Below are 22,796 nucleotides of genomic sequence, written 5' to 3'. Positions count from 1 at the left end.
AAGGCCGAGTTTTGGGAACTAGAGAGTGTTTGGTAAATATTAGCTATTATGATTATTATGGTACTTGGTGAACAATGGACATTCTTTTTCTCCCCCCCACCAGCACACATGCCAGGCAAGTGCTTTACCATTTAGCTACATCCTTAGCCCTTTTTATTTTATTTTGAGCAAAAATCTCACTAAATTGAAGCCGGCCGTGGTGGCGCATGTTTGTAATCCCAGCATTCAGGAGGCTGAGACAGGAGGATCGTGGTTCGCAGACAGCCTCAACTACTTAGTGAGGCCCTTTGCAGTTCAGTGAGACCCTGTTTCAAAAAATAAAGAATACAAAATAGGAGCTGGGTGTGGTGGCACACGCTTGTAATCCCAGCATTTGGAAGACTGAGACAGGAGGAACCAGGTTTGCGGCCATCTCAGTTACTTCTTAGTGAGGCCCTTTGCAACTCAGTAAGGAGTTGTTTCAAAATAAAGAATTAAAAAAAAAATAGGGCTAGGAGTATAGCTCGAAGGTAGAATGCCCCTGCATTCCATCCCAATACTGCCAAAAAAAAAAAAAAAAAAGAATAAAAAATAGGGCTGTGGGTGTGGCTCAGAGGTAGAATGCTCCTGGGTTCCATCTCCAGTGTTGCAAATAAATAAGTAAATTAAATAAAACAACAACAACAACAACAACTAACCTTCTGTCTCAAACTCTAGCTGGGATTCCAGGTACACACCATTGTACCTGGCATGATGGACATTCTGAAGCACACTATTTTTGTTTTTGTTTTTTTCCACCACCCTCTGGTTCAATTAGGTCCTTTCTGAGATAGCATCTGTGATTCTGCTATTCAGCGCTTAATGAAGTCGATGACTCTGTGACCATGTGGAGAAATCATGACAGAGAGTGCGGTTTGTACTGGGGCTGTCAATGCTGTAAAGGAAGTTTGGGAAAAACGAATAAAGAAACACAATGAAGACCTGAAGCGAGAGAAGGAATTTCAACACAAGTATGCCATCACTCATTTATTATTTTTATTGTGAACAGAGTCTTGCTAGGTTGATGAGAGTCTCTACTTGCTAAGGCTGTTCTTGAACTTACGTTCCTCCTGTCTCAGCCTCCAAGTACTGGGATTACAGGTGTGTGTCACCAAGCCTAGCTACAATGGTTGTTTTAGATGGGTAACTTTTCTCTTATGTAAAATAAAATGCCATCTGATGTCATTATCTATGAACCAAAATTTTATCCCGGTCCCCCAGGCTAGTGCGAATCTGGGAAGAACGAGTAAGCTTAACTAAGCTCAAAGAAAAGGTCGTCAGGGAAGATGGAAGAGTCATTTTGAAGATAGAAAATGAGGAATGGAAGGTAAGCTTTATAAAAGTAATATTTGATTTTCCACCTGCTGCATTTTGTGGAAAACTTGAAGGAATGATTTTGAGATGAAATAATTAAGATTGGAGTACTTAGAATGTTTTCCCCTTTTTAGTCCTGGAGATTGAACCCAGCAGCATTCTATCTCTGAGCTATAACCCCAGCCCTATTTTATTTTATTTTATTTTATTTTTTTGGTGGTACTGGGGTTCCTGGAAGCCCTTCTACCTCTGGGCTAGGCTCCCAAACCTATTTTACACTCTTATTTATTTATTTATTTATTTATTTGGAAACAGGGTCTCTTAAGCCAGCGTGGCTGGCTTCGAACCTGTGTGAACCTCCTTTCTCTGCCTCCCAAGCGCAGAGATTAAAAGCATGCACCACCACACCTGGCTTTTTATTCTTCATTTTGAAACAGGGTCTCACTAAGTTGTGAAAGGCCTTGCTAAATTGCTGAGGCTAGCCTCAGACCTGTGATCCTCTTATTTCATCCTCTTAAGTACTATGATTACAGGCATGTAATGCCTTGATTAGTTTAGAAATTCTAGTTTTAATAATTCACCAAATGGATTCGGAAAGCATGAACAATAGAAAAGAAACAAACTTCACAGTATTTCTTTTTTTCTTTTCTTTCTTTCTTTCTTTCTTTCTTTCTTTCTTTCTTTCTTTCTTTTTTTTTTTTTTTTTTTTTTTTTTGGTGGTACTGGGGGTGGAACCCAGAGGCTTTCTACCTCCGGGCTAGACTCCCAGACCTATTTTATATTTTATTTGGAAACAGGGTCTCACTAAGTTGCTGAGAGCCTCACTAAGTAGCTGAGGCTGGCTTCGAACCTGCACGATCCTCCTGTCTCAGCCTCCCAAGCGCAGGGATTACAAGCGTGAGCCACCACGCCCTGCTAACTTCACAGTATTTCTTTACAAAAAATTCAATTTGCTATAACCCTCCCTAAACTTAAATCCTTTGTAATATTTTTCCTTCTAATCCTTCTATATTAAATAGTTCCTCATTTTCTATAAATGGATGACCATCTGCTTAATGAAAATCATATAGTAATAGCTAAAATGACACAAAATGGAAATGACTATTAATATTTTTATTAAGTGTAAATAAACTTAACCAAGGAGGTAAAAGATCTCTACAAAGAAAATTATAAAACATTGAAAAAAATTGAAGATCTTAGAAGATGGAAAGACCTTCCATGTTCATGAACTGGCAGAATAAATATCATTAAAATGGCCATCCTTCCAAAAGTGATCTACAGATTCAACGCAATGCCCATTAAACTACCAAGATCATTCCTCACAGACATAGAAAAATCAGTCCTCCTTAAATTTATTTGGAATAACAAAAAGCCCAGAATTGCCAAAGTAGTTCTCAGCAACAAAAACCATGCAGGAAGAATCACAATACCTGACTTTAAACTATACTACAAAGCCATTGTAATAAAAACAGCATGGTACTGGCACAAAGACAGATACATAGACCAATGGAGCAGAATAGAAGACCCAGAAACAAGTCCACACACTTTCAGCCAATTGATTTATGACAAAGGGGCCAAAAAACATACACTAGAAAAAAGATAGCCTGTTCAAAAAATGGAGTTGGCAAAACTGGTTAACCATATGCAGAAAATTGGAAATTAATCCCACTTTCTCACCCAGCACAAGAGTCAATTCACGATGGATCAAAGACTTGGAAATTAAACCAGAGACCTTGAGGCTCCTTGAAGAGGGCATAGGTCAAACACTGCAACACACAGGCACAGATAAACACTTTCTCAACAAGACCCCAAAGGCACAACAAATTAAAAGGCGAACCAGTACATGGGATTGCATGAAACTGAAGAGCTTCTGTTCAGCAAAGGAAAATGTCAAGAAACTCACCTGAGAGCCAACAGAATGGGAGATCTTCGCCACTTACAACTCCGATAGAGATTAATATCTAGAATATTCAGAGAACTCAAGAAACTCAACACTAAAACAACAAATCATCCAATAACAAAATGGGCAAGTGAACTAAATAGATACTTCACTCAAGAAGAAATTCAAATGACCAATAAATGTATGAAAAATACTCAACATCATTGGCAATCAGAAAGCTTCAAATCAAAACTACCCTGAGATTTCACCTAAGTCCAAGTAGAATGGCATTCAAAACACAAACAACAAGGAATGCTGGCGAGGATGTGGAGAAGTGGGAACTCTAAGACATTGTTGTTGGGATTGCAAATTAGTGCAACCACTTTGGAAAACAGTATGGAGAACCCTCAGAAGAATGGGAACAAATCTACCATTGGATCCAGCAATATCACTTCTGGGTATCTACCCAAAAGAAAGGAAACCAAACTACCAAACTAATGCATGTGTATCTATGTTCATAGCTGCACAATTCTCCATAGCCAAACTATGGAACCAGCCAAGATGTCCATCAAAAGATGAATGGATTACAAAACTGTGGGATATGTACACAATGGAATTTTACTCAGCCATCAAAAAAAAAAAAACACCTCAATTACATCATTTTCAGGGAAATGGATGGAACTGGAGGACATGCTAAGTGAGATTAGTCAGTCACAAAAAATAAGAAATCAGATGCTTTCCCTAATATGTGAAAGCTAAGGAGAAATGAGTCATAGGAGGAACTCTAGATGAAAAAGGAAATCCTATAGAGGAGCAAACAAGATAATCTAAATGAGGAGATGGGAGGGGGGAAGAAGAAAATCTCTAAAACACACAATGTACTTAAATATATCGAAGTCAACCACTAAGCCAAGCAAGGGAAGGAGGGACAGGGAGGGAATGGGGTGGGAATTGGGTAGGGGTTAAATTGGTGATGTGTACATGTAAGTCCACACAAGTTTTTTACCCCAATAAGATGTATGAATATAATACACCAATAAAATTTTTAAAAAACCAAACAAACAAAAAAAGAAAAGCCTAGTATGACAGAATTTTTAGGTTTGACTTCTGTGTGCACAATTGATCAAAATGTTACTTTTTAAAAATTATGATTGGTATTATAAGGTTTAGCAAAACACAACCAATCAAACAAACAAAAGAAGAATGAAGATCTTAAAACCTAGAAGTGCTGGCCATGGTGGCGCATGCTTGTAATATCAGCATTTGCGAGGCTAAGACGGGGAGGATCATAGTTCAAAGACAACCTCAGCTACTTAATGAGGCCCTTTGCAACTCAGTGAGACCCAGTTTCAAAATAAAAGAATAAAAAATAGGGCTGGTGGTATAGCTCAGAGGTTAAAATCCCCCTGGGTTCTATCCCCAGTACCGCAAAAACAAAACAAACAAACAAACAAAAAAACCTTAGAAGTAACACAAAGTACTTGGAAATGTAACTCAGTAAGGAAAAAATATTCCAGAATACTTTTATTAGCCGGGCGTGTGGCGTACGCTTGTAATCCCCACGCTTGGGAGGCAGAGACAGAAGTTTCGCGCAGGTTCGAAGCCAGCCGCACGCGCTGGCTTAGGAGACCCTGTTTCTAAATAAAAATGTAAAAAATAGGTCTGGGAGTGTAGCCTGGAGGTAGAGGGCTTCCAGGAACCCCAGTACCACCAAAAAAAATACTTTTATTAATCAAATATTATCAGCCTTCAATGTGGCATGATACAAAAAGAATTTAAGTAATATGATTGTTATTTATTTTACCTTAGAATCTTCCATCTTCTTTACTGAAACTGAATCAACTACAGGAATGGCAACTTCATAGGACTGGTTTATTGAAAATTCCTGAATTCATTGGAAGATTCCAGAATCTCATTGTGTTAGATTTATCTCGAAATACAATTTCAGAGATACCTCGAGGAATTGGTAAGAAAGATTACTTTTATTCCTGTGCTATTTTCTCTACTTGCAGATGTGCTTTTTATTGAGCTTTTTTGACACTTCAAATAAAAATATCTTTATATATCTCTGAATCTTAAGACAAATTTAAACATTTAATGCTAATTGAAGCTTCCAGCTGGGCATATTGGCACGTGCCTGTAATCCCAGTACTTGGGAGGCTGAAACAGAATCACAGGTTTATGGACCATCTCAGCAAGTAGTGAGATTCTAATCTGACCTAGCAAGACTCTATTTTAAGATAAAAATAAAATAGGGCAGGAGTGTATCCACTGGGTTCAACTCCCAGTACCATACAAAAGAAAAGGAAATTTAAAAAGGAAGAAAGAAAAGGAAACAAAAAATTGAAGCTTCCAGGGTATTCAGACTACTGGACTTAATGAGGTGAGTCAAGATGAGATTTCATTATGAGGACAGTCTGTGGAGACCTTGTTCTATGATTTTTTTTTGGAAACAATATTTCCGGTTTAGCTTGAGGCAGGAGCCTGGCTATATCCTTGAGGACAACTCTTGGCTAAGATCCTAGGAACAAAATGAATAAATCTTTCTTTGCAGGCTCCTCTATGAGGTGAAAAAGCAGGGCTTCTTTTGGCAGCTAAGACCACAAGATAAAGCAGCTAAATCTACCAAGATGGTGCTACCCAGTCTCAACCAAGTGGAGCCCAAGATAACATAACCCACTCTCCACCACATGGAGGCTAGTATAGGAAATATAGCTCAGGAAGCAAAAATAAAACCTGACCTGAGCATCTGTATTGGTAATCCTGCTTGCTATTGGTCCAATCAAAACCTGCTTCTCACATGGACTTTGTGGTGCATGCATGTAATTGCACTGCTTGGGAGGCTGAAATAGGAGTTTCACAGATTCAAGGACAGCTTCAGCAAGTAGTGAGACTCTCATCAACCTAGGGAGATCCTGTTTCAAAATAAAAGTAAAATAGGGGTGGGGATGTGGCTCAGAGGAAGAATGCCCTTGGGTTTCATACCTATCTCTCTGGGGCTATATAATCTGTATAATGATACTATTCAGGGCTCAGACTCAGAGCTTTGCTCACTGGGCCTTCACTGGTCAATAACTCTGGTCTCTGTCTCTTGTTCTCCCTTGATCAATCCTCCTACAACATTTTGGCGAGCCAGCCAAGAGGCACTTTCAGGCTGGTCTGGTGTTGGAGACGGGACTCAGGCCACATTGCCTCCTCCTCTCTGTCTCAGGAGTTGGCTTTTCCTGTTGCAGATGTCAATTCACTGAGTGCTGGAGGCCTTTTTGCCATTGTGTGGGAGACCTTGCCTGGCAGTGTTCAACTCCAGAACAGCTGCTGAGGTCTTAGGCTGGATACAGAACAAGTCATTGTCCAAGTGCTGCCATCTGAATCATGGTAGGCTGCCCTGAGGCTCAGCCAGGTTCCACTATTAGAAGAGTGAAAGAGGGGGCTGATCACCCCCTTAGGAATTTAAGTAGTGTGCAAGGGACACAAAACCTGAATTTAGTTCAGGATTTGAGTTGTGTGTGTGTGTGTGTGTGAATGGTAAGTGCAAATGTGTGTCTGTACCTCACAGGGCTGAAGCGAGTGTTGAGTCTGCTGCCTGGATCCAGGTCCATTCTGTAATGGCTAAGTAGTAGCCCAGCAAGTATCTAAAAAGTCCTTGGTCTAACCAGATCTGGGGTTGATACCATTCTGCCTATTGCCAAGGGATGGCTAAAATACCTCTGCGAGTAGGATGGCTGGGCACAGATGAAGTGAGTGCTGTCTATTATCTGTCTTAGGCATCCTGGCACTAGTCCAGACTCTAAGAAGAAATGAGAGGGAAACAGAGTAAGCCATTTTACTAAACCTCATGATCAGTGTTATGGTTGTAATAGTGCTGTGGGCTTTTTTTTCTCTATTCAATTAAAATTTGTTGAATAGGGAAATTAAAACTAATAGCTTGGTGCAGCTTCAAACAGTCTTTATTTAAAAATCAGTAGGAGCCGGGCGTGGTGCATGCTTGTAATCCCTGAGCTTGGGAAGTTGAGACAGGAGGATCGCACAGGTTCAAAGTCAGCCTCAGCTACTTAGTGAGTCTGTTAGCAACTTAGTGAGACCCTGTTTCTAAATAAAATATAAAATAGGTCTGGGAGTATAGCCCGGAGGTAGAAAGCCTCTGGGTTCCACCTCCAGTACCACTAAATAAATAAATAAATAAATAAATATCAGTAGGAAATAGAAAGGAAAGAGAAGAAAAGCAGTGTGCCTGGGGCAGGCAGGAGAGCCTAAAAGTGAAACTCTGCACCCCCTACATTCCTAGCCTTTAAATAGATTTTTTATTGGTATGTTCTTATCAATGTTACCAAGGCAATGGGCTAGTAACTTCTTTCTTTTTTTTTCTTTTCTTTGTGGTACTGAGTGTGGAACCCAGGGGCTTTTCTACCTTTGGGCTATACTCCCAGACCTATTTTATACTTTATCTGAAAACAGGGTCTCACTAAGTTTCTGAGAGCTTCACTAAGTAGCTGAGGCTGGCTTTGAACCTGTGCGATCCTCCTGTCTCAGCCTCCCAAGAGCGGGGATTACAAGTGTGCACCACCACGCCTGGCTGGCTAGTAACTTATTTCTTAGGAAGGTGGTGCCTCTTTGTCTCCAGACAGTGTACTTACTAAGTGCAGGGGCCCATAATCTACCTTGTTTCCACCTCTTTTGTATTGGGCTGTATTGGTTGCTCACCAACTATGGGTGCTTTGAAGCAGCACATGGAGTTTGCCTCTCCTATACCAAGGCTGAGTCACAAAGGAGAGGAGGTAAACAGAGGCACCGATTGCCTCTATGTATTTTTAGGGTTAAAGGCTTCAACTGTTACTAGGGATTTTAAGGCTAAATTCCTTAATTTCCTTTATATTCTTACTATAGGTTAATCATTAGAACAAAGGTGAGAGTGAAAGTGAGATATATATATATATATATATATATATATATATATATATATATAGAGAGAGAGAGAGAGAGAGAGAGAGGAGCTCTGCAGTGTAACAGCTGCTGCCCCTCCCTGCCCAAGTGCCTATGCAGCAGCCAGGCTTTGACTGTTTTTACATTTTGGAAATTAATACCAGAGCAATTTTCCAATACCAGCACAATCAGAAATTTTGTAAATTATTATATAGATGATTATGGATCCAAATTAATCCCAGGAAGGTTGCCCACTCTGTGCAGGTGGAATGGCCAACCTTTGGAGAAGACTGGCCATCAGAAGACTCATTAGATCCAGTTGTCACCTAATGCATTTGGAATCACACCACAGGCAGCTCAGACATTTGGACCATTTCTCTTACCTTGACACTGGCTCTGGGTGGTTCAGAAGCCCTGCCTCCGTGGCTGTAAGGTCCAATCTCCCAGATCTTAGTCACCAAAAGGCAGGACTCTAGTGGTCAGTTAGGAAGTCAGTCAGGAAATCGGAGGCAGCAACCAGGTGAAGCCCAACTATTACTCATTTTGGAAAGTCCAAAAGCCTGCCACCACCGTTATGTCTACCAGACACTACAGCACCTGCCAGCTACACTAGCGCCTTCAGCACCTCCTCACCCATCACCACTTTCTGGCCCATCTGAGCAGCCATCCTGTTTGGCAAGCAGAATCCCAACTCTGCCATCCTCCTGTGCCAGCCCCACAGCAACATCTGATTGGACCACCGACAAGCCCTCAGCACCCCCTCCACCACCACCACCACCACTAAATCTACCACTGCCAATGCTAGCTAGTGCTGGCAGATCCTACTTAAAAACTTAAGGTCTCTTGCTGGGTATGGTGGTTCACGCTTGTAATTCCCAGCATTGGCGAGGCTGAGATTGGAGGATCACAGTTTGCAGACAGCCTAAACTACTTAGTGATACCCTTCGAAACTCAGTGAGACCCTGTTTCAAAAAATAAAAAGACTAAAATAGAGGGCGGGGGTGTAGCTCAGAGGAACAATGCTTCCAGCAACTTGATGTAGCAAACAAGGTCTCCATCAGCTACAATATTGGAGAAAAATGAGCAGATTGGAAAATGCAAAGAAAAGTCAACCTCATCGCAGCAGCATGGAATGTAGTGCTCCATGATGAGCCAACCAAAAACTGACAGGTCGAGGGACCTCTCATCCCTGATGCCCAGGGCCATCCAAAGAAAAGAGGACTCCTCTCCACTGTGACCAATGTGCATTCTGCAAGGAAATTGGGCACTGGAAGGATAAATGCTGTAGGAAAGGTCTAGGGCCACTTGAGGAGTCATTGGGCTCCTCCCCAGAAGCTCTCCTGGAAGTCAGCCAGGCTAGCTTATTTGATGGCTAAAGAGGACCAGGACATGAAGCCCCCAAAAGGCGTCCGAATGACAATTGAGGGCACAATCTCCAGTTCCTTGTCAACACTGGAGCAGAGCATTCAGTGGTTACCAGTCTGATAGCCCCCCCTCACTAACATGCTGATGCAATTGTAGCAATGGGAAAAGCCTCCCAGCAGTTATGTTTCATCTCCTGCAAATGTATCCTAGTGGGGAAAAAATCATTCACAAGTTCCTATATATGCCAGACTATCCAGTTCCACTGCTGGGTCACTTAGACTGCATAGAAGCATATCCTTGTCGGACAGAAACGGACCAACAAGTAATCTGTGCTTTACTCAGAAAAGTCATTCCTAGACATGGGCTGCCTTACACATAGGGTCAGACAATGGACCAGGCTTCATTGAAGAGGTCACCCAGGACATGATAGTTGTCCTCAGTATCACCTGGAAGCTGCATTTTGCACATAGGCCACAGAGTTCAGGCAAAGTAGAAAGAATGAACAGAACTATCAAAACTGGGTTAGAAAAAAAAATATATGAGGAAGCTAACTTGGGTTCAAGTTTTACTGTTAGTCCTGTTCAGAATTAGATGCACTCCCACCAAAAGAACAGGGTATTTTCTCTATGCGAATGATGTTTGTTCAATCCCCTCCTATCCTCCAACGACTGCCAGAAAGGCTGTGGAAGGTAGGAGAGTTAGAAATTCAAAAACTTATATGAAAACTAGGTAAAGTCACACACAACCTACATAAATGGGTACTAGACAGGACATCAGTCAGTTTAAGTACCCCAGGCCATCCCTATAAGCCTGGAAACATGGTTTGAGTTAAAGAATGGAATCAGGCTCTCCTCTAGGCAAAATAGAGAGACTCTTCTCATTATTCTAACCACTCAATGGGAGTAAAAATTGAGGATATTGCAGCTTGGGTCCATCATAGCCACCTGAAGCCAGCAAACCTGGAGCCAACAACCCCAGCAACAACTCAGAGTCTGCTAACAGAAAACCTGGAGAGCCAAATCCTGAGAAAAATGACCTGCCCTGCTCCGACCACATCCAGAAGCTGACTGGTTTACACATGGCAGAAGGTTGAGGAGCATTACATATCATGCCACAAAATGAATACTCTTAGTTTTTATTCCATAAATGCTTTAGGATTGACTCTATTAGTGGGGTTTATAGTGGCCTTAATTTTATCACTTGCTTGCACAATTTAACTTTATATTGTTAAGTTGAAGAAACAATTGGCTGTTTTCACTCTGTGGAGAGAACTATTAGAGTTGCTGCAGCCTGCCTTTACAGTCATCACCATTAACGTAACCAAAACTGGCAGCAAGTTTAATGCATGTCAGGTTATATCTTGTGGCAGCTTGGAAGCCTAGTGACAACTCACACAGGCTGATAGATACTTCTGGCTTAAACTGGGTTCAGGTTACACTCAGACTCAGTCTTGTCCTAGTTAGGACAATGTCCGGTGGACCACCAAATACCAAAGGTAGACAGACAATATGGGATGGGTGATCCCATCATAAAAGCTCCTACAGAATAAGAATTACTTTGCTTGGAAAATTTCTCCTTAAGCTTGTCAAAACAATCAGTGTAATCCCCTGCTGTTAACTATTGATAACCCAAAACAATAGACTAGAAGCCAGTTGTAGCCTCTGGGGTCAATTGGCTAGGAGCAGACATCTCTGGAAAGAATGACATTGGCTGTTTCAGTTTACAGCTTATTGGGCCAAATAGCCCTACAGCCCCACTGACAGAAACCCCTCTTCCTGTAACTTTCTTTTTTTTATATAATTTTTTTTGGTGGTACTGGGGTTCCTGGAAACCCTTCTACCTTTGGGCTACACTCCCAGACCTATTTTTTATACTTTTTAATTTGGAAACAGGGTCTCTTAAGCCAGCATGGCTGGCTTTGAACTCACACAATCCTCCTGTCTCCACCTCCCAAGCGCGGGGATTACAAGCATGCACCACCACGCCTGGCTTCTTTTTTTATATAAATTTTTATTGGTGCATTGTAGTCATACATCTCAATGGGATAAAAAACTTGTGGAGATATACATGCACACATCACCCAATCAGCCCCTATCCAGTCTCTAACCCCTTCCCTCCCCCTCCCTCCTACCCATGCTTGGCTTCCTGATTGACTTTGATATGTTTAAGTACATCATGTGCTTTAAAGAGTTTCCCTTATCCTCCCTCTTATCCCCTCAGATGTCACCTTCATTGCTCCTCTGTAGGGTCCCTTCTTTATCTAGAGTTCCTCCTGTTACCCATTTCTCCCTAATATTATGCACATTAAGAAAAGCATCTGATTTCTTATTTTTTGTGACATTTCACTGTAAATGCCATAAGTTTGTTCTCCCTTATGGCTGGGCAAAATTCCAATGTGTACATATCCCATAGTTTTGAAATCCATTCATCTGTCGAAGGACATCTTGGCTGGTTCCACAGTTTGGCAATAGTGAACTGTGCAGCTATGAACATGGTTGTTCATGCATTAGTTTGGTATTTTGGTTTTCATTCTTTTTGGAAGATACCCAGAGGTGGTATTGCTGGATCATATGGTAAGTTCATTTTCCTTCTTCTGAGGATCTTCTACACTGTTCTCAAAAGTGGTTGCATGAACTTGCAATAGCATCAACAATGTATTAGAGTTTCTATTTCTCCACACTTATTCCCACTTACTGAAAACCTGAAAGCCAGAAGGTGAGTAACTTTGAGAAGATGATCCACTCACAACCATTTTTTTTTTTAATAGAGGTCACTTGGATCTGGAAATCTACTGAGAGATTTGGTGAGGCAGTGGCAGCTTCTAGTGCTTCTTGGCCACACAGCTGAGGAAACCCACTGGCCCTTTGCTGTGGAGCAGGCCCCAGTTCCAGGCCTGCCGCACAACAGTCTCTGGGCCTCGCCTCGCTGGCTCCAGACCCAGCCTTGCCCTGAAGCAGGTTCTGGGCCCGGCCTTGCTGGCTCCAGACCTGGCCTCACCACACAGTGGGCTCTGGTCCCTGTCACTGTGGGCAGGACATTTACAGAGGTTCCCATTTTTCCCTTCATTACTTAAAGAAATATATATATATATTACTTAAAGAAATATATATATATATTACTTAAAGAAATATATATATATATTACTTAAAGAAATATATATATTACTTAAAGAAATATATATATTACTTAAAGAAATATATATTACTTAAAGAAATATATATATTACTTAAAGAAATATATATATATACATCTTTAAGTAGGAGAAAACAGCACATGTTTTTGCAGAAGCTGGGAGCCCAATTCCCTAGCAGCAATGGATTTTATCTCCCCACTTAACACAGAGGCTCGCAGCCTCACCGTGGACAGCGGGATCCACTGCTCCAAGCACACCCTGGCCTCCAGCACAGCGGAGATGAGCGCGGCACCCAGGAGTTGAGGTCTCCCCCCACACCCGGCACAGCAAGCCGGCCCAGCAATATGGGCAGGGCTCCCTCCAACTTACCCCAGACATTTTTCTTACATAGTATGTTGTCCAGAATTCCTGCACATGTGCTGCAAGAGCAGTCTACTTTTGGGGAGATATCTTCAAAAATTCAAGGTGGATTGGATTGGATCTGTCTGCCTCTCCTGAATACTGGCCGCCGCCACTGCCGTCATCTTGGTCCATCTCCGCGAAACTTTTTCTTACATAGTATGTTGTTCAGAGTTCCTCAGCGTGTGGGGTAGGAATAGTCTACTTTTGGAAATATTTCTTCAAAACTTCAAGGTGGATTTGGTTGGATTTGTCTGCCTCTCCCTAATACTGGCCAGCGTACTGCCGCAATCTTGGTGCATATCCATGAAACTTTTCTTATATAGTATGTTGTTCAGAGTTCCTGAGCATGTGGGGGAGTCTACTTTTGGGGAGATTTCTTTAAAAAATTCAAGGTGGATTTGGTTGGATCTGTCTGCCTCTCCTGAATACTGGCTGCCGCCGCCGCCTTCCTGGTCTCTCCTAGATTATGTTCTTGTTAAGTATTGTTGTTCATGTGTGGCAGGAGCAGTCTGCTTTCTGATCTCTTCTGGGATATGCCTCCAAAAATCACTTTTCTTGCAGTGGCAGGTGCTGCGCTGCAGATTTGCCCCTAATTCTGCCATTTTCCACTCTCTCTCCTATATTTCAGATAGGAAGTCATGACTGGAAATGTGTCTGTGTCATCCCAATCATCTATTAAATTAAAATCTGTTGTCCAGGGTTTCTCAGAGGGATGCATGTCCTATTCAGCAGCTGCCAACCTACACCGGTTTGGCCATGGTCACCGCTGCAGCTGCAACTGCAGCTGCTGCCATCTTCCTCCCTCTTCAATATTTTTTAATAAACGAAAACAGTATGTGTCTTTTGCAGGAGTTGGTGGCCCAAGTACTTAGTAGCAATGTGTTTTATCTCCCTGCCAAGAGTGGAGGCCCACAGCTTCTCCACGGAGAGCGGGTTCTGCTGCTCCAAGTTTACCCAGCCCCAGCGCTGCGCAGAAGAGCATGGCGGCCAGGAGCGCCCTTGGCTCCCGGGACATGTGGCATCAGCCAACCCACTTATGTGTAGCTCCATCTGACACGCCCCGAACATTTTTCTTACATAGTATGTTGTCCAGAGTTCCTGAGCATGTGGGACAGGTGCAGTCTACTTTTGAGGAGATTTCCTCAAAAGTTCAGAGTAGATTAGAATGAATCTACCTGCCTCTCCCAAATACTGGCCACTGCCGCCGCCGCCATCTTAGCTCTCCTCCCAAGCATTTTTGTTACATAGTATGTTGTCCAGAATTCCTGAGCATATGGGGCAGGAGCAGTATTTTTGGGGGAGATTTCTCCAACAGTTCAAGGCAAGTTGAATTGGATTTATCTACCTCTCCCGAATACTGGCTGCTGCTGCCATCTCTGCCATCTAGTTCTGTCTCTTCTCTCTTATATTTTAGGTAGGAAGTCATGGCTAAAAATGTCTCTATATTTTGTCCCAATCAAATATTAAACCAAAATCTGATGACTGGGGTTTCTCAGAGGAATACATGTCCTATTTGGCCACTGCCAGTTATCGTCGCTGCGGCTGCTGCCATCTTGTCCCTTCCGAGTATTAATCCTGTAACTTTCAACCAAACTTTACTATGGGGGCTAAAAAATAGTCCAACCAAAGTAACTATAGTATAGATGAAAAAAATACTAAAACAGTCTTTGAAAATAGAAACCAGGTTTGGAGAAAAAAAACACATGGCTGAAAAGGGTTAAATACTCTGTAAAAACTGCCAACAAAGCAGTTGCTATGCATGGGCCAGTGGCCAGCAGCAAGCACAAATTGTTCCTTTTCTTTTGGGGTGGAATTCAGCCATGCCTGTCAGACTTTGCTTCATACCGTATACCAGGGGCTTAATCCAATGAATAATAGAAACCTCAATAGCTAAAAAGGTCCCACCTCCATATGCCACCCTTATACTCTAATCTCAAAAACTGAGAACTTCTCACTAAGAATGTTGAGAAATCTCAAAAGGGGGGAATGAGGCAGGAGCCTGGCTATGTTCTTGAAGATGATGGTTGGGCTAAAAGCTAGGGACAAGATAGAAGAATAAAGCTTTTTCACAGTCTGCTCTGAGGTGAAAAAGCAGAGCTTCTCCCTGCAACTTAAGACCACAAGATAAAGTAGCTAAGTCCACGGAGATGGTGCCACCCAGTCCTAACCACATGAGGCCCAAGATAGCACCACCTGGTCCCAGACATATGGGGCCCAAGATAGTATCATCCAGTCCCAACTAAGAAGAGCCCAAAGTGGTGCCACCTAGTCCCAGCCACATGGAGGCTAAAGGAAACCTAGCTCAGGAAGTGAAAATGAAACCTGATGTGAGCCCCTGTGTTTGTACCCCTGCCTGTTATTGATCCAATCAAAACTGTCTCTCTGGGCCTATATATTCTGTATTATGACAGCATTTGGGGCTCAGACCCAGAGCTTTGCTCACTAAGCCTCACTGGTGAATAAAGAGACCTGCTTTATTCTACTCCAGCCTGTTTCTTGTTCTTTGCAGACCAAGCTTCCTGATACACTCTTAGATCTGGCTGAAGGCAATAAAGAAAAATAAGATTTGCTAAATGGTGGGTGGGTGGGGGGGAATCCCCACAGGGAAAAACTGTTCAGTATATAGTGTATTTATTTATTACACCACTAGAGATTGATCCCAGTGCCTTGTGCATGCTAGGTAAACCCTCTACCACTGAGCTACACTCTCATCCTGGGATGTAAACAAAATGAAAATAAAAAAGTGGAAATTCATTCATATTCTCTCTCCCTCTCTTTATCTCTCTCTCTCTCTCTCTCTCTCTCTCTCTCTCTCTCTCTCTCTCTCTCTGATAAACTTGTCCATTGTATAAAGAAGAAATGGGACAAAGACTTGGAACACAGAAGAAAATAAGAACTGTGAATCCGGCAATACCAGTAATTTATGCTGTAATAATAACTGCAAAACATTATTTTGTGCCCATTGGCTTTCTATTCTATATTATTGTTTTATAGGACTGCTCATTAGACTTCAGGAACTGATTCTTAGCTACAACAAAATCAAGACTGTCCCCAAGGAACTAAGTAATTGTGCCAGCTTGGAGAAACTGGAACTAGCTGTTAACAGAGATATATGTGATCTTCCACAAGAGGTCAGAAAGATCTAAATGTCTAAGATATTATTTTCCATCTTCTAGTGATTTAGTTCTTAATTATATGACTGTTAAAAATAAAACTTAGGAGGCCGGGCGTGGTGACACATGCTTGTAATCCCCGCACTTGGAAGGCAGAGACAGGAGGATTGTGCAGGTTCGAAGACAGCCTCGCTGGCTTAAGAGACCCTGTTTCCAAATAAAAATATAAAAACCAGGTGTCTGGGAGTGTAGCCCAGAGGTAGAAGGGTTTCCAGGAACCCCAGTACCACCAAAAATAAAATAAAACTAAGGAGGAAATGCCATGTATTTTATTTCAGAAAGAATACTTCGTGAAGTTGGGTGCAGTGGCACAAGTCTGTATTCCCAGTACTTGGGAGGTAAAGACAGAAGGATCTCAGATTCATGGCAACTTAGCAAGGTTCTCATCAATTTAACAAGACCCTTTTTTCAAATAAAAAATAAAATAGGGCTGGGCGTTCTGCCCAGACATAGGATGTCCCTAGGTTTAATCCCTAGCATCACATACATAGAAAAAAATTTTTTTTAATTAAAGGGCTTGGAGAGCCAGGTGTGGTGGTGCACGCCTGTAATCCTAGTACTTGGGAAGCGGAGACAACAGGATTGCAGATTCGTAGCTAGCCTAGTGGGGTGTAATTTAGATGTGGAATTCCCCTATGTTCAATCCCCAGTATCACAAAAAAGAAAAAGAAAAAAAGGGCTGTGGGCACAGCTCTGAAGAAGAATGCCCCTGGGTTCCATTTCCTGTATCAAATGCACACACATTAAAAGATTATATATATATATATATATATATATACACACACACACATATATATATATACACACACATATATATAATATATATATACATATACACATATATATGTATATATACATATATATGTATATATATATATATGTGTGTGTGTGTGTGTGTGTGTGTGTGTGTGTGTATGTGTGTATGTGTTATGTGTGTGTGGTCTTGGGGATGGAACCCAGGGGGCATTCTACCTTTGATCTAAACTTCCAGACCAATTCTATTTTTTATTTTTGAAACAGGATCTCACTAAGTTGCAGAGGGCCTCATTAAGTTCCCGAGGTTGGCTGTGATCCACCTGTCTTAGCCTCCCAAGTACTGGAAGTACAGGTGTGTGCCACCATGCCTGGCCACAAAAGAATTTTAATGAAAAGAATTATCTATTATTATAAGTGTAAATCAATTTTTAATTTTTAAATTCTATTTATTTATTTGGTACTAGTGATTAAATTCAGGAATATTCTACCTCTGAGCTATACCCAAGCCCTTTTAAAAATATTTTGCCACGAGCGGTGGCACATCCCAGTACTTTCAAAATAAAAAATAAAATAGGGCTGGCAATGTAGTTCTGAGGTATAATGCCTCTGGGTTAAATCCCCAGTGCCACGCACACATTAAAAAAAAAAAAAAAAAAGAAATAGCCAGGCATGATGGCACACGCTTGTAATCCCCATGCTTGGGAGGCTGAGACAGGAGGATCACGCAGGTTTGAAGCTGGCCTCAGCTGGCTTAAGAGACCCTGTTTCCATATAAAATATAAAATAGGTCTGGGAGTGTAGCCCAGAGATACAAGGCCCCTGGGTTCCATCCCCAGTACCACCATAAATAAATAAATAAACAAATAAATAAATAAATATAAAAATAATAATTTATTTTGAAATAGCATTTTAATAAATTGCTGAAGGTCTAAGTTGCTGAGGTTGATCTCAAATCTGGGATCCTCCTGTTTCAGCCTCCCCAAATCCTGGGATTATAGGTATGCACCATCATGCCTGGATTGCTTTATTATCTTTTCAATCTTCTAAAATCAAGATTCTAACATTATTGACAAGCCAGCCAGTGTGAGTGTGAGAGAGTGTGTGTGTGTGTGTGTGTGTGTGTGTTAGTGGGGATTAAATCCAGTACTTCTCACATGCTAGAAAAACACTCTATCAGCTGAGCATGGTGGCACACGCTTATAATAATCCCAGCATTTGGGAGGCTGAGACAGGAGGATCTGGGTTCACGGCCAGCCTCAGCTACTTAGTGATGCCCTTTGCAACTCAGTGAGACCGTTTCAAAATAAGGAATGAAATACAGGGTCAGGGGTGTAGCTTATAGGTAGAATGCCCCTGGCTTCCATCCCCAGTACCCCCTCCACAACAACCCAGCATTCTACTGTTGATCCACAACCCCAGCCTATGCTATATTAGTCTTAAAGATTTTTCATTGTTTATTTAAAATATAGAATTTCTAAGCAATAAATGTTTGAGATAGTATACATAAATCACCAGGCACAAAGTTTCAATAAATGCCCCATATAATTTTCAGCGAAATATGGTCATGAAAGAAAATATGATAATGTTTATTCTCAGGAGAGAAAAAAACCTCTTGCCACTCAGGTCTGTTTAACTCTGGAACCTGGTTATTTTGGAAGATGAAGTTTTTTTTTTTTTTTTCTGTACTGGGGATGGAATCCAGGGGCATTCTATTTCTGAGCTAAACCCCCAGCCTGATTTGTTTTTATTCTTTATTTTTTAACAGGGTCTCACTGAGTTGCAAAGAGCCCAAGTAGCTGAGGCTGTCTGTGAACTGTGATCCTCCTGTCTCAGCCTCCCAAATGCTGAGATTACAAGCATGTGCAACCACACCCGGCTATGAATTTTCTTTAAATAGATGCAATTTCTTTTTTTTTGGTCCTGGTGATTGAGTTCACATGTGCTAAGCACTTGCTCTACCCCTGGGCTATGTCCCTAACCCCAAGTAGAGGCAATATATATCACTGGAAGTTCCTTAGCTTTATTTTTCATATTTTATTTTATTTTGTGGTACTGGGGATTGAGCTCAGGGGCATTCTACCTCTGAGCTACACCTCTACCCCTATTTTTAATTTTTTTTTTTTAATTTTGAAACAGGGTCTCGCTCGGTAGGTTGATGAGAGTCTCACTGTTTTCTGAGGCTGTCCTTGAACCTATGATCCTCCTGTCTCAGCCTTCCAACTACTGGGATTACAAGGATGTGCCACCATGCTAAGTTTAGCTTTATTTCTATGTTTAATTTGTTGTGTAATACTATGCTTAAATAAAGTCCACGTGTAATGCAAGCATTCTTTGTTGTGATATGTCTCCTTCATCAGTGAGTCTTCTAGTAGTTTATGTTGTGGACATGTATTTTAGAAACCTTCCTTTTCTTTTCAGCTCAGCCATCTGTTAAAACTCACTCACCTTGATTTGAGCATGAACCAATTTACTACAATCCCTCATGCTGTGTTAAACATGCCTGCCCTTGAGTGGCTGGACTTGGGAAGCAACAGGCTTGAACATCTTCCTGATACTATAGAAAGGTAAAATAGATTAACTTTTTATGCAACTGACAGCTGCCTTAAAACCACCTATGCAAAACAAGAACTATTCTCACCTGTGGAAGCTAGAGAGAAAATAGAAAACATAGGGGATTTGGGATAAATCAAAGAAATTGGGGAAGAAATGGGGGAGCAGAAAAAAGAGAGAATAAGGAAGAAAACAGTTAACATAATGTTTCGGGAATATATAAAGGTATTCCTACTGGTTTTGATAGGATGTACAGGGAGAGCAGGGTGTCAGAGTGGGATGTGGAGGGAACTATACCAAGAACCGTGTGCATATGTTTAAATCATTTTGAACCTTACTATAATGTAAAATTGCAATTATTAACATGAGAATTAAAAAAAAGAAAAATAAACCACAAAGCCAGGCCTTGTGGTGCACACTTGTAATCCCAGCTTTCAGGAGAATGAGACCGGAGGATCACAGTTTGTGGACAGCCTCAGCTACTTAGTGAGGCCCCCTGCAACTTAGTGAGACCCTGTTTCAAAGTAAAGAAGACAAAATGGAGCAGGAGGTGTAGCTCGGAGGCTGAATACCCCGGGTTCCATCCCCAGACTCCCCCTAAAAAAAAATCGGCATACAGAGCTGTTGGCTAGCTTGCCCAAGATCAGCGAGAGCTAACTAACTACTTAGGATTAGAACCTAGGCACACTGACCGGAGTCCATGCTATAAACTATTATGCATACTGTTTTTCTCTAAATGGACATATTAATAATTACTGATATTTTCTTTAAGATTCAGGTAATGTGTATATCATTTCTTTAAGAAAATAATGAAAAAGTAAAGAATTCTAAAATATGTTGATTTATACTACCACACGATAGTCGAGTTATACTGTAGAGATGAACTCCCTGATATAGTTTCTCTGATAATCAGGTAATATGAAGTCAGTTAAATCATTAAAAGAGATATTGTTAAAGATGACATTTCTTTCACCTTTCAGGTAAGAAGAAAATGACTTTTCATATTTATGTGACTAATCACAGAAATCTTTTAATTCCTTAGAATGCAAAGTCTGCACACATTATGGCTACAGCGGAATGAAATAACATGCTTGCCAGAAACAATCAGCAATATGAAAAATCTGGGTACTCTTGTTCTCACCAACAACAAACTGCAAGATATCCCAGTATGCATGGGGGAAATGGAAAGTCTGAGGTAAAAGCTGTAAGACACAAAAGCAACATGTTCATTTCTGCCCACAGAACAAAGTCATATAGATTGTTAATAAACTTGAGGTCTTACTTATGATATTTAAAATTTTTTCAAAGTTGAAATTCTATAATTTGATCAGTGTGATTTATACTAAATTATTAAGTTATATTAATTTATTACATTATTAATATGGGCCAGGTGTGGTGGTGCATGCTTATAATCCTCACGCTTGGGAGGCGGAGACAGGAGGATCGCGCTGGTTCGTGGCTTAAAAGACCCTGTTTCCAAATAAAAAAATATATAAAATAGGTCTGGGAGTATAGCCCAGAGGTAGAAGGGTTTCCAGGAACCCCAGTACCACACACACAAAAAAAATTATTAATATGGGTTTAAGTTTTCCCCCAAAGAATTCCTGAGACTAAGACAGAACGGGAATTTACTGATTTTCAAAAATGTCTTGTTGGTGACATTTTTACAAAAATTATCTTTATACTATAAACAAACTACATTAGTAATATCAAAACCAAAAGCATAAAATACTGATCATTTTCCTTCTAAATAACTACAAATGTAAAAACAATCATGTTAAAAATAAATATTTTACTGAGTACTGTTAGAACTCCAAGTATTTCCCTTCCAAATTTTAATTTCCTGACAGAATAAGAGAATAAACCAAAACCAAAATTGCCACACCAAAATCATTCATTCACTCATTTATTATTCAGCAAATATTAACTTTGTGGTAGATGGTGAAAACACAATGATAAACAAGATATAATCTATGAAGTAGGCAGAAACTAAATTCATAGCACTAATTTTCCATTTAAGATACATTAAAAGTGTTCTTAAAAGTTCAGTTATATCACATTAAATATATGTCATGAACAAATAGTTGTTCTTATAAGATTTGAGCTGGATGTGGTGGCACATGCTTGTAACCCCAGCACTTGAGAGGCTGACAGGATGGCAGGTTAGAGGCCAGCCTCAGCAATTTAGCAAGCCCCTCAGCAACTTAGTAAGACACTGTTTAAAAAAAAAAAACACATAAATTAAGGCTGGAGGTGTAGCTGAGAGGTAGAGCGCCTTGGGTTCAATCCCCAGTACTATGAAAAAGATAATAAAAATAAAAAAGATTTGAAAACAAGTTGTTTAAAACTAATATATTTTTCTTCTAGGAAAGAAAATTAAAGATTCTTGGGATATATAACATCTGACTAAGATGTTCAGTTATTGAAACAAGTTTTTTAAAAAAAGAGTAATTAAAAGCTGAGCATGGTGGCACACACTTGTAATTCCAGCATTTGGGTGGCTGAGACAGCAGGATCGTGGTTTGCAGACAGCCTCAGCTACTTAATGAGGCCCTTTGCAACTCAGTAAGATCCTGTTTCAAAAAATAAAGAATAAAAAACAGGGCTGAGGGCATAGTTCAGAGGTAGAATACCCGTGGGTTCCATCCCCAGTACCGCAAAAAATTTTAAAAAAGTAATTTACATCTTTCTTCAGGAAAATAAATGTATACTTCTATGGCAACTATAAAAATGGTGTTTTTTTGGTGAACTGCTAGGTTTGTCAACTTCAGAGACAACCCACTGAAATTGCAAGTCACACTACCTCCTAGTGAAAACACAGATGAAGAAGAGGAACAGGAACTATTTGGCCTTCAGTTTATGCACACGTACATACAGGAGTCACGGAGAAGAGCAGGTATGAGTGCTGTATATAGCATACATTAAATCTTTTTTTTGGTAGAGGAATGTGCATATAATTTTTTTTTTTTTTTTTTTTTTTTTTGGTGGTACTGGGGGTGGAACTCAGAGGCTACCTCTGGGCTATACTCCCAAACCTTTTTTTATATTTTATTTGGAAACAGGGTCTCACTAAGTTGCTGAAAGCCTCACTAAATAGCTGAGGCTGGCTTTTTTTTTTAATTTTATTTTATTGGTGCACTGTATTCATACATCATAGTGGGATACAAACTTTTGTAAACATACATGCACACATCGCCCAGTCAGCCCCCACCCGATCCCCACCCCATTCCCTCCCCATCCCTCCTTCCCATGCTTGGCTTAGTGGTTGACATCTAGTATTATAGCA

General features: G+C 40.7%; 1 protein-coding gene across 1 annotated transcript; it reads left to right on the top strand.

Annotated features, from left to right (window-relative positions):
• The first annotated feature begins 870 nt into the window (after positions 1 to 870).
• Positions 871 to 22,618, top strand: LRRC39 (leucine rich repeat containing 39). The gene is made up of 7 exons (XM_080693178.1): positions 871 to 989; positions 1,240 to 1,345; positions 5,021 to 5,177; positions 16,026 to 16,162; positions 19,379 to 19,524; positions 20,553 to 20,705; positions 22,267 to 22,618. Exons 1-7 carry the CDS (start codon positions 877 to 879, stop codon positions 22,433 to 22,435), a joined length of 981 nt encoding a protein of 326 aa, XP_080549304.1. The 5' UTR covers positions 871 to 876; the 3' UTR covers positions 22,436 to 22,618.
• Positions 22,619 to 22,796: the final 178 nt, after the last annotated feature.

This window comes from Muscardinus avellanarius, assembly GCF_963383645.1.
Source record: "Muscardinus avellanarius genome assembly, chromosome: 3".
Classification (NCBI taxonomy): domain Eukaryota; kingdom Metazoa; phylum Chordata; class Mammalia; order Rodentia; family Gliridae; genus Muscardinus; species Muscardinus avellanarius.
The sequence above is the reverse complement of the archived record's forward strand: the minus strand, read 5'-3'. Positions and strand labels throughout refer to the sequence as shown.